At 43.2% G+C, this 11,797-nt stretch overlaps 1 protein-coding gene and 1 long non-coding RNA gene across 5 annotated transcripts in view; one reads left to right on the forward strand and one right to left on the reverse strand.

Moving 5' to 3' along the window:
• Nucleotides 1-11,797, forward strand: part of abcc8 (ATP-binding cassette, sub-family C (CFTR/MRP), member 8) — a 43,801-nt gene that overhangs the window by 16,171 nt on the left and 15,833 nt on the right. For all 4 annotated transcript variants that reach the window (XR_007382053.1, XM_048973451.1, XM_048973452.1 and 1 more), the window contains exons 10-20: nt 379-513; nt 841-1,003; nt 1,215-1,255; nt 1,632-1,777; nt 4,230-4,338; nt 4,502-4,618; nt 5,609-5,681; nt 5,777-5,882; nt 9,136-9,165; nt 9,804-9,842; nt 10,134-10,232. Coding sequence is in view for 3 of the 4 variants with exons in the window: in XM_048973451.1 (XP_048829408.1) it covers nt 379-513; nt 841-1,003; nt 1,215-1,255; nt 1,632-1,777; nt 4,230-4,338; nt 4,502-4,618; nt 5,609-5,681; nt 5,777-5,882; nt 9,136-9,165; nt 9,804-9,842; nt 10,134-10,232 (1,058 nt within the window). In the remaining variant the exon portion in view is untranslated. The remainder of the gene's footprint in view (nt 1-378; nt 514-840; nt 1,004-1,214; nt 1,256-1,631; nt 1,778-4,229; nt 4,339-4,501; nt 4,619-5,608; nt 5,682-5,776; nt 5,883-9,135; nt 9,166-9,803; nt 9,843-10,133; nt 10,233-11,797) is intronic.
• On the reverse strand, nt 397-1,254 carry LOC125706725 (uncharacterized). The gene is made up of 3 exons (XR_007382063.1): nt 1,121-1,254; nt 966-1,024; nt 397-486 (listed from the first exon to the last, which is right to left on the reverse strand). It is a non-coding gene; the product is annotated as an uncharacterized LOC125706725 (long non-coding RNA).

The following is an 11,797-nucleotide window of genomic DNA, read 5'->3' on the forward strand; positions in this document are numbered from 1 at the left end:
CATGATACATATAATACTGCCTGAATATAGCCAATTTAGCAATGTTACATCAACATTTTCAGCTTAAATGTGCACCAGATGGTAACAAAAGGTTGAAGATTAGTAGACGTTGCCATTTAGATGCTATAATTCAAGGCATATCTACTTTTTACTATTATATATCATAAAATGTAACTATATATTTTTTATATACAAGCCAATGCCGTAGTACAGCTGTATATCATTTCAACATTCAACAGCTGTGTACATTGCGTTTCGAGTTTTACTTTATTCTCAATGAGACCCTGAAGGTCAGAAGGAACCCAAGGTTGCAGCTGTGAATGAAGCCGGTGGAGGGAGACGGCTGGGGGCCTCATGTCCTTGTGCGCGTTGTTCCAGATCATCGTCGGAGTCATCCTCCTCTATTACCTCCTGGGAGTAAGTGCCTTGATCGGGGCCACGGTCATCGCCGTCCTGGCCCCAGTGCAGTACTTCGTGGCCACCAAGCTGTCCCAAGCGCAGAAGAGCACACTGGTGAGTGCGTCCGCTCCTCCTCCCCCACCCGCCCACCCCCGGCTTTCCAACGCAAACAGACCCATGAGGCTTTCTGGCCACTTGCCATGCCAAGGAAACCACACATTCAAGACTCATTCCAGCAGGCAAATATTGACTCATCCTTTACGCTCATCTGAATGATTATCCTCTATCACATCACTAACAGAAAAGAAGGGGAGGATCACCAAAAAATTGTCCAAGTAGATTGAATTTTGACCAATGACACGACATTCTAGTGCGTTTGTGAGTGTATATGTGCATTTGCAGCATGTTCGAGGTCGTGCGTTCCCCTCCCCCCCCCCACAGGAATACTCCAGCGAGCGGCTGAAGAAGACTAACGAGCTACTGCGCGGCATTAAGCTGCTGAAACTCTATGCCTGGGAGCACATCTTCCGTGACAGCGTGGACGAGACGCGGCAGAAAGAACTGACCAGCCTGAAGACCTTCGCCCTCTACACATCTGTCTCCAGTGAGCCTCCTGAAGCGTTTCCTGACAAAAACATTAACGGGAAGGATTTCAGAGGTTCAATCCAATGCCGCGAGCTAAAGATAGAAACCTTCAATGCACATTAATATTCAGGCAAACCTTCAGCATTATCGCCATCTCCTGTCTGTCTGTCTGTCTGTGCCGGACCTGTCTTTGATTTTGCAACTCGAACGTCTTGTTTGTTTGTTTTCAGTCTTCATGAATGCAGCAATCCCAATAGCGGCCGTTCTTACTGTGAGTATGAGATCAAACGTGTGTCTGACGGCCCCTAGAGGCCTCGCCTTGGGTTGAGTTTGTAAGGTTAGCTAAGATGGTGCTTCTTTTGAAAATCCCCTTTAGTTTCATCCGTGACTGATATCCATTTGCTGGCATTTCCCCATTAAGATCTGCTGAGTTGCTGGCAGACTGCCAGACCTGTTAGAATAATTCCCAAAGACATTTTAAGGACACTCTTTAATTGTCGTCACAAACAAGCATAAATCCTGTCCTATTTATAGAAGTTTGTGGTCATGGTAGAAACTTAGCCAACAAGCACTGGGAAGAGTGTGGGGTTAGAGTCACACAGCATTTTGAATCTTATGTTTTCTTTCGTCTGCTGTGCTTCCTGCAGACGTTCGTGGTCCATGTGCACCTGTCGGAGGATTCGGACCTCTCCCCTGCTGTTGCCTTTGCCTCCCTGTCCCTCTTCCATATCCTAGTCTCACCTCTTTTCATGCTGTCCAGCGTTGTGCGCTCCACTGTCAAAGCCCTGGTGAGGTAAGTGAGCATGCACTGCCCTTTTTTTTAACGTACGATGGGCATATGGTGTTTTTGAAGCTCGACAAGGCCTTGGCACCATCTGCCGCAGGTCCGTGTTATAAATTCTTCAAAACACCAAATCTTTCCAAGCAAATCATCAAAATAGTTGCCTAGAAAATATTTGGTATGTGTCCATCCAGTGTTGAAATCTCATGCCTGTCGCTCCATAATAAAAGCAGGTAATTGCACATCGTTAAGTGTTTCTAAAGGGTTAGATGCCAAAGCATTGAATAAAAAGCATGCTGATGCATTGTGGGTATGTTTACGCCTAAGCTCGTGAAGCACTGTACCACCTAAGAAGTCTCATATCCTCAGTGATTACCCAAAGTTCAGCACAGGACCACCGTGACGTAAAGTGACGTTCACAAAGGGTCACTCGATGTGATCTTGCACGTCTCGCACCAGGCAGTTCTCACAGGCTTCCCACTTTGTTGTTGTTCCCGTCTTTTTCTCACAAATGAGGAAACTCCTTGGTGGGAAGAAAAAAGCAACAATGTGGGTGGAACTACAAGGAGGTCTCGTCCTGAGAGAAACCGCACTGCTTTTCTGAGCTGACAGAACTGTAGGCTTTGTACGGCAAGCCGCAGGATCCAAAATAAATTATTGATTCCATTTTTCTCCTACGTGTTCTTGCATCAGTGACGTAAGAGGTGGCATGTGGCCCAGCAGGCTGAAGCCTCTGAACCTGCGATCGGAAGGTCCCTGCTTCATGTCTGGCTTTGGCAGAATAGTCACATGTCTGCGGGCCCTTAATCAAGGCCCCTAGCCCCCAGCTCCATGGACACCGCTGAGGATCGCTGCCCTTTGCTGCCAGGCTTGCTCTCACTTATGACTGTGTGTCATGGAGAGTATGGGGTAGACGAGAAGAGAATTTCCCCACAAGGATCAATAAAGTGCCATTATTATTATAACATGGTTTGAGGGACAGTCAGGCTATTGTGAGGATGTCAGTCTAATATTTGTCAGAGGATTGTGTATTTTAAGATACAGTATGAGAAGGCTGAAAATGCTCCACACCATGATTGAGTGAAGCTAATAGTCTACTTCAATACAAATTTGCCATCTCTCCCTTTCTTAGACCTGCAGCTAAAATGATCTGTGAGGTAAATAGCGCTGTCAAATAAAAAAAAAAAACAAATTAATAACAGCTGTTTGATGCATGAAGGGGGAAGAGAGATTGAAACTGGTCACATTAATTTAACCTGAACTTTTGAGTTGCTGTAATTCCATTCAGTGGGTATAATCCAGTACCTCAAGTGCAATAATTCTAGATTAGCTCGTCTTATTGTAGCCTACAGGCAACCTGATACTGTGGCCATGAAAGATTTATTGTGGTGCAGGCCTTTATATCAGCACCGCAGCTGAGTATTCTTCCCTGTAACCTTTTCTGTCAGACACAAAGCTCTCCAGAAGCTGCATCTTAGCGTCCATGTTTGCGCCCCGCAGTTAGCATTTATGTTGCAATTTTATGGCCCTACTGAGTGATGTGGGCTAAATGCATGTCACAGATATAAGCTTTAACCATGCATACCATCTCTGTCAAGCACCTGTGTTGGCTCTCCTTCTTTTCCATTAGTGCGGATCAATTTGCTCCAAAATGAACGTTCCTGCGTTTTGCCCATATCATGTCTCTGTCTGGCAAACACGAGATTCATCACTGCTCTCTCCATCGTTTTTTTTTTTAACGCCTGTTCCAGTCACATAGGATTAGCTGCTCCCTGGATATACGCAGCCGACAGAATAGCACAAGCACTGCAGTCCTGAGCACAGCTGACGCTGTTGGTGGCATCTCCAGAGGGTGTCCTGTTCCTCTTCTCCTTCCACAGTGTAAATCGTTTTAAGACGTGCCTGGGCTTCCCACAGCAGGCTGAGAGCCACAGGAAGTTCTGTCTATTTTTGTAATGTTGTGGCACAGTAAAAAAACGCAGGGATATCAACATCAAAAGGACACACCTCCCTGTTCTTTTCACAGCTGTGTCAGCTTCCCCAACTGTAAAGTTTCAGTGACGGAAGTCAACAGTAAACAAGTTTGAGATGGTGGAATAAAACCAACGTGTTCAAAAGACAATGCAAGAGTCAGCACATTCAAAATCAGCTCACTACGGCAGGGTGGGTAATCTTATCCGCAAAGGGCCAGTATTTATGCAGGTTTTTGGGAGAACCTTTAGGTCAGCTGTTCAAACCCAGGTGTGAGGACTTTTCAGTTAATCAATCCTGTAATTGGTAATCTAATCAGGAAGTTGCAGTGAAAACCTGCATACACACCAGCCCTTTCTGGATGACATTGCCCAGCTCTGCTCTGAAGAGTTAGACCAGGTTAACAGCAGAGTTTGCAGAGGATAACGAAAAACAACAGTTAGAGCCAGGTACTTTCTTCAAAAAGTAATGGAGCTGCATTCCGCTTTTATAGTGTGCAGAAGCTGAGCGAATTCTTCTCCGGTGAAGAGATAGGCGAGGAGCAGGATCCCAAAGGCATCGTTCCCACAAGCTCCGGTCATAATAACGCGTACCAGGCAGTTGTGAGTATAGAATTATCCTTGGCCTTCTTGATTTCCCCTAGCTTCCCCTGTGCTCAGATCCCCATCTCTTTGTGTACTGTTCTCAATAGCCTAGCTGAATTACACGTATTTGTATTTCAACGTATCTGAGATACTTCTGGGTTTTTATGCTGGGCTGTGGCAGCCCTTGAAGGTGGTGAACCGGAAGCATCCAACCAGGGAAGACTGGAATAACTACAGACCTCAGAGGGAACATGACTGTGAAGCTCCCCTAAGCCAGGAGGATAATATGTGCATCAAGGTGAGCTGAGCAAGGTGATGCTACTACTAGGTATATTGGGTAATGTGGTTAGCCATATAGGCTAACAGGACCAAAATGACATGATTTTGCAGACCAATATGCATACTTAACCGTACTTGTGTTCTCGTGTTTTACTTCATCTTTCATTGCCGAAGACCAGTTCTAATACTCAAGAACAAAAGTACAGAGGACAGTAAAAATCTGGAGATGCTGTTCTTGCCGCAAATATATATATTGGTTGCATCTTTGATGAACAAGACTAATCCCGTGATTCATTGCGCCCCATGTTCATTCTTGGAATACAAGATAGCAAGACCACTCTTGCCAAGATCATAAGTACAGTCTTTGTGTTTTTGGTATTAACAGACACCCCTTGTTGGATAATGATTTCAATAAGGCACTTGAGAAGTCCTCTCGGTGTTTGAATTCAGATGAGCACTACTGTGGACACCAATGTTAGTATCAATTCTGCCGGATGTGTTGGACTGTGTTTGGGCACGTTTTTGATTGTGCGTGTCTGGCAGCCTCATCTCATTAGAGACGTTGTTGAGGCAGGTGTCAGGAATTAGCTATGCGTGGAATGATGGAATGTAGTCAGTAAGATCACAGGACATATTTATAAAGTGTTTTGTGTCCATTTTCAATAAAAATTAAGGAATTGTCAGATTTAAAGAATGCGTGAAATAGCTTACCTGTATGTCCTAATTCAGACTTTGACTCTTAGTAAGTATACCATGGTTTTACTTAACATGAAGATGCCTACAAAATCCTTCATAACATCTCACAAAAATTGTTATTTCACCTTATAAAGTCATAGTTAAAGCTCAGTCCTCATCCTCTGGTCCTAAACCTGCTCTATTTAACTTGTTGACCAATTTCCACGCCCACAGATGGTCAAGGTACCATTATGCCGCATTATGAAAGGTCAGAAAGGGGGTCCCTCATCAGAAGGGACCTGTCACATTGTGTTTCTCTGTGTGATCTCCACAGATAGTGAGTGGATACTTCACCTGGACAGATGGACCCCCAACGTTGTCGAACATAGACATAAAAATTCCCTTCGGTAAGGTGCTACATTTGAGCCATTAAGTAGTTTGATTGTATATTTCATTTGCAAATATGCAAACGTACGTATGTGGGCGTGTGTACATATCGCAGGTCAGCTGACCATGATCGTGGGGCAGGTGGGCTGTGGCAAATCTTCACTGCTGCTGGCAGCACTGGGGGAGATGCAGAAAATCTCCGGGACCATTACCTGGAACAGGTAAGAGGTAGAATGTAATCCAGAATGTTTTGTTTTCTATATGCCAGTGTAATTCTGGTCTGCATTTAAAATATAGACCTTTGATTTGGTCCATTCTAGATATCAGGGACCTACACACGCAAACATGCACACATATGTGATCAAATGCTATGGGCAGTTTAGAGAAGCCAATTAACCTAACTATGGGAGGACACCGGAATACCCAGAAGATTCCCATGCTGGTTATGCTGAGGTGGGATTCAACCCCCCCCCCCCCTAAAGTGCAGGTCTGAGGACACTGGCCCACCCACTTCAGACCTGTTATTTCCATAAGTAACTCACATGAAACTGGTGTCAAGCACAAGAAGCTGTAAATCAAGTCAAAACAGCGCCAAGTCCATCCATCAAATCAAATTGATGGATTAGCAGCAGCCTGTGGTGCGTTAATATTAAATTCCCATCCAATGAATATTTTATCTCATTTTTATTTGGCTATAGGAATATAAACACTATCACACTGTGGGACCATTCTTCACATTCAAACTAATTAAGCTCTCTCAAACTAATAAATACCACAAAGTGACCTATATCAGATTAAATGGTAAATCGTCCCTGATGTTACGCTTCCAGCAGATGGTAGGCAGTAACACTGGCTTATTCCTTTCCGGAATATTCAAGGGTATTTCCAGTTTTTTTAAGTCCCCAAAAGAACCTATGGCATCATAACTTAGCATAAGTTGGGCTTTGAAATCTACATCTAAAAGCTGATATTAAGTCAATGTAAGCCGATTCATTACTAAAAGTGTTGCCATTATAAGCAAACATTCATCATTTTTCCAATTCATGAGTGAAATTCAATTAGGCAATGAAGTAGTATGTTATTTTCCAACCATGTGCTAAGGAACCAATCAGGGACGGATTACGGACCGGGCCAGCGGGGCCGCTGCCTCGCAAACGTTTTGCCCAGGGGCCCACACAACCCATAATCCATCCCTGGAACCAATAGTACCTTGATCTCTGTAAATTTTAATATCTGGCTGACAGAGAATTCACTTGGGAAAAGTGACTTTTTATACGACTGTCATTGAACATTTTTCATCTATAAACACCAAGCTAAAAGTCAATGTGACGCGGATTGGGCTCTATGAGAGACTGGCTGGTCTTATCGAAATGAACCAGGGGTAATAAAATAAAAGCCCTTTCAGCCCCGCTGAATGACACTTAAGCCCAACGTCGGTCTCCTTTAGTAGACCATCTGCGTTATGATATAGACGGGGAAGTCAAATCTGGGTTGTTGTGCTGTTTGTAATTGCGATGTGGGTGTGGATTTCCCCTATTCTCTGCTGATAACATTTTGACAGGTATTGATGAGCGGTATTGGGCTATAACCAGGCCTGTACATCCTCTGTTCTCTGGCCAAAGTCAGCAGTCTGACAAGACTCCGCCCTGGTGCTGTCTGTCTAACACTCGCCTTATCAAGTCTATCAAAATGACAGATAATGAAGGTCCCAATTATTTAGTTTCCTCTGTCTATTGCTTTTAAGTGACACAAACGATGGCTGGTGGTAAATGAGACTGTGGAGGCTTCTGGAACATGGCAGTTCTGCATGTTCGCCTGAAGTGGATGAGGAAAGCAAGATAAAAAATAAATAAATAAATAACCAAAAATAAATAGATTCTAGAAATAGCAATACTACAAACGCAGAAATGTCTCTGTCGCAAAATAAAGAAACACAATGACCCTTTTCACTTGCCGTCCTCATCAAACAGTTGCATGACCTTACATATAGTTTGAGCGCTATGTTCCAATAAAGCAACTGCACGAATTAAACCAAGAGTGTAGATCTTATATGTTATATATGTTCTGTATAAGCTTCAGGAATAGTTCAGTAGCAAAGCAAAGGTATGAGGTGCTGTATGTCCTGTATGGTTCTGTTGATAGTCGGGTGCAGAAAGGAACGAGTTCTATTGCCACAATTGTTCAAGCTATTTTTAAGCAAAAAACCTAAACACTTCAGAACTCCATACAGTTTTAGGATTGACCTTTTAAGCAAAGTCAAAAGAAGAAAAACAGACAGAAGCTGTAATTATTTAATTATCCTGTTGATCTGGCACACAGACCTATCAGTGCCACTTTAAACCGAAAGGGATGTAATGAATGGGTCATTAGAGATGAACATTCCCAAGGCTGGGAGCCTCTTTAGGGCTCCACCAAATGGACGCGCCGTAATCTGCTCCAAACGAGGCCGCTTTTCTCTGCTGACTTGACCTCCCGTTTCTTCAGCTGACCCACATTTGACCTGATATGCAGACGTTGCGATCGAATCCTCAGGGATCTCAAACATCAGCTTGTCCATCAGCTTTAGGTGCACGGTCGCCATTTCCAAACCACCAGCATCTCCATTTAAGGGATTTACAGAGGAGATGAGGTATCTGCGATTCCCCAAGCTAAAAATAGCTAACAAGCTAATAAGCATGTGCAAAGCCAGGGTCCTCAGCAGTGAAATTTTAACAAAAAACAACTTTTTTTTGGTGAAACTACTGTATTATTCTCATATGCCCAAGAGTTTAATTTTTATCTTTTCAAGTCCGCTATTTTCTTGGGCAGTTCGTACATTTGGTACATTTGTCACTGTTTCTAAAATAAAATGAAAAATAAGTCTTTCCTTGCCTGCAGTACATGGAAAAAGGCCAGAACAAAGAAATGGCTGCAAGCTGAAGTTCTCTTTATTCGCTTCCTACTTTCTTCATAAGCATGAAGTAGCTAGTGCTGGAATGAACGGGTTCTGAGGCAAAATGAATTCAACAATCGGAAAGAAAGAGCAGGGCCTCCTCGCGATGCGAAGGCAGACCCAAATCCACTTCCACCTAAAACAAAACAAATTTGATAAACAAACAATTGCCTCCAGCCCAATAAAAAATATGGAAATTAAATTATATAACAAGGACAAATCAAAGTGGCAGGGAGGGCACAGCAGGGTGCCTCTGTGCCAGAATGGTAGGACCACTGCCAGTCATGTCAGAAGCATGATACGGCAAGAGCAGCTCATTAAACATTTGACAGGCTCCTCTTTCACCTGGCAGATTGACACACCTAGAACTGATCTATACCTAACTGGGGGAGCACAATGAATACCCAAAACACAGGGACAGATTGTGAAACGATGCAAGCTCATTTGATTTGACTTGATTAGTCTCAGCAGGCAAAGTTCATCTGGTCCTTGCAGTTTCTGTGGACTTCTGTCTAACCAGCATTGCTTTCTCCCATTTGCAGTCTGTCTGACCCAGATTTAGAAGATGAAAGGTACGTTGTGACAGAGAACCATTATTGTTCACCTTCGTATTCATTTGAAGCCCTCAGGGCAACAGTAGATGAGCTCAAGTGACAGTGAGAGTATCGCCATTGAAGTAACACTCGTTTGATCGTTTCCGCATCGCTGCTGGTTTGAACGCCACTGTGTTAAGCAGTTCTCAAGCATCCGTCCCCATCAGCAGTTCTCGTGCACGGCTCATCATAAAGTGTCAGATGACACTACTGAGATACCACAGTATGCATGTCCCTGTGATCTGACCGAACCAAAGATAATGAGAGAAGTGTGAGGGGAAGGTCTTCACTGTCACATGAGTGACAGTCCCCTTGAGAAGATTACAGAGGCGCTTCCTCTCTCTTTGAAGCCGAATGAAAGGCAAGGAGATATGAGGCATGTCACTTATGGGCAGCAAGAAAGTTCTAGGAAAACGTACATGTGCGTTGTACACTTCAAGGTACCCTAGCCTTATGATATATGAAATTAGTGCCTTGGGAGCATTGAACTTAATAGATGTTTGATTTGCATTAGTCTACATCAGCGTTTCTTTGGGAAATGGCTGTAGAGAAGCAATCAAACATATTGAGCATTTATTATTAAATGTTTCTGAATGTATTTCGTTTGTGTTTCACAGCCCGTCGGATAAGGATGCGGCTGCAGAAGGAGATTCCAGGTAAAACCAATTTCCAGACTGAACTTTTTTTTTCCTCTGCTATGCGGCAGTAAAATACTAAGCACTCTTTCCCAAAAGATAGGAGCATAATCCAGGAAGACTAATTCAGTGTCAGTGCTTAGTTCAAGTCATTTGCGCCGATTCAGCGTTACTGAAGTCCTCCTTCATACACGGTTCGACTTGCCCGAAATCTGCCGCTGTCGATACATCAGAGGAGGGTTCTCTCTGAATGCTTCTGAGCTTGCCAGCTCATCATTTTGAGCTTCCTGGTGTTGTGTTTCTTGCTGACAGGAAGAGAGGGTCTGTGGCGTACGCCTCCCAGAAGCCCTGGCTACTGAATGCCACCCTTGTGGAGAACATCACTTTCGAAATGCCTTTAAACAAGCAGAGGTAACCAGCGCCTCACTCCAGCCAACGCTCTTGGGCCAGACAACATTAATCTGACATTGTGCTCTCCTTGCTAGAGTGACAAATGTGTGTAGTTCAGGGAATCCCAGTGCTGCTTCTGCTGTCCATTCTGTCTTTAGTCTCATTTAAGCCATTTATTTTGGATTAATGACACAATCAAATCATGTCCACTTTGAATTTGCCCAATTTTTGGAGTCTCAGTGTGAGAATTTGGAGATCAGTGGTCATTGTTGACACACCAAAATGAAATGTGTCCTCTGCAATTAACCCATATGTGACAATGTGACATAGCAGGGGGCAGCTAATTCAGCGCCCGGGGAGCAGTGCTTGGGGGCGGTACCTTGCTCAGGGTACCTCAGCAGTGCCTTGCTGGTCAGGGATTCAAACCAGCAATCTTTCAATCACAATTTCACTTCCCTAACCATTAAGCCACCTCTGCCCACGTTTGAATGCATCTCTACATTTTCCAATTTTGCTTCTAAAGAATGAATTACTTAATGACAATGATTATAGTTAAAATACACCTGAAGGCGATGTGTGTACACCATATAATTCCCTCTGTTCAATGTGTTTGACTAATGAAACAAAACTAAGTAAATTAGTATATGTTACTCAGCCGCTGTTTAAAAGTGGTGTCCTATCTAGAGGCTGAAATACAATGGTTACTTACGAATCCTTCACGCGTTCTGTTTAATGTGACTATAATTGTGATTCATTCAGCCAACAGTTACATTTGAATCAATTAAGGTTTATGAAGGCCATAATTTACATTGACCTGCCAGATCCAGGGTGGTGAACACTGAATAAAACTGCATTTACTGCGTGTTTTCCAAAGGGCGTCTGAGAAAAAAAGAATCTCTGCTATCCACATTAATTATCATACTTCCTTTTTGCTTAATGGATTGGAAAAGAGGCCAAACTTGAACTCTGTGTTGCTGTGGTGATACCTGCTGGTCTGCAGACTCCCCCCCCGTCCCCCTCACCTCCTTACTACCCACAGTCAGCAATTACTGCCTCTGGGCAGCTCCTGTCATCCACGGTGTTTCTGAAGAGAGTTGGCCACATTGCCTTGTGAATTCCCCCCACTCGTTTTCTGTAATAGAGTGACCCTGTGAATGTTTAACAGAGTGTGGTAGGGAGAGAATGAGGTACACATGTAGTTACAAATGTTAACATCAGTCGGTTTTCTGTAAAATTTTACATGGTACAGGACTGCAGGAAATAGATTCAAAATTCCAGCTGAATTGTGCCAGTGTACTTCATCTCTCCTTTATATCCTCTGAAATATACGGTATTTAAAAACACAAAGACTTTCTGAAGACAGAGCTTTTGAGACAAATGTTTATAACAAAGGAGCATGATTATTTCTATATAAACTAGTATTTAACTCCTAAAAAGTATTTTGACGTTATAAACATTGACATATGAATGTACTTTGACAATTGAACTGCTTACAATAATTGTATTACTTATTACAAAGAAATCTTTTTGTAAACTAAATCATTCGGAGAATGTAATATAAATGATTGCAAAATGAACTGCCTATG

Source organism: Brienomyrus brachyistius, chromosome 13 (assembly GCF_023856365.1).
Source record: "Brienomyrus brachyistius isolate T26 chromosome 13, BBRACH_0.4, whole genome shotgun sequence".
Taxonomy (NCBI): domain Eukaryota; kingdom Metazoa; phylum Chordata; class Actinopteri; order Osteoglossiformes; family Mormyridae; genus Brienomyrus; species Brienomyrus brachyistius.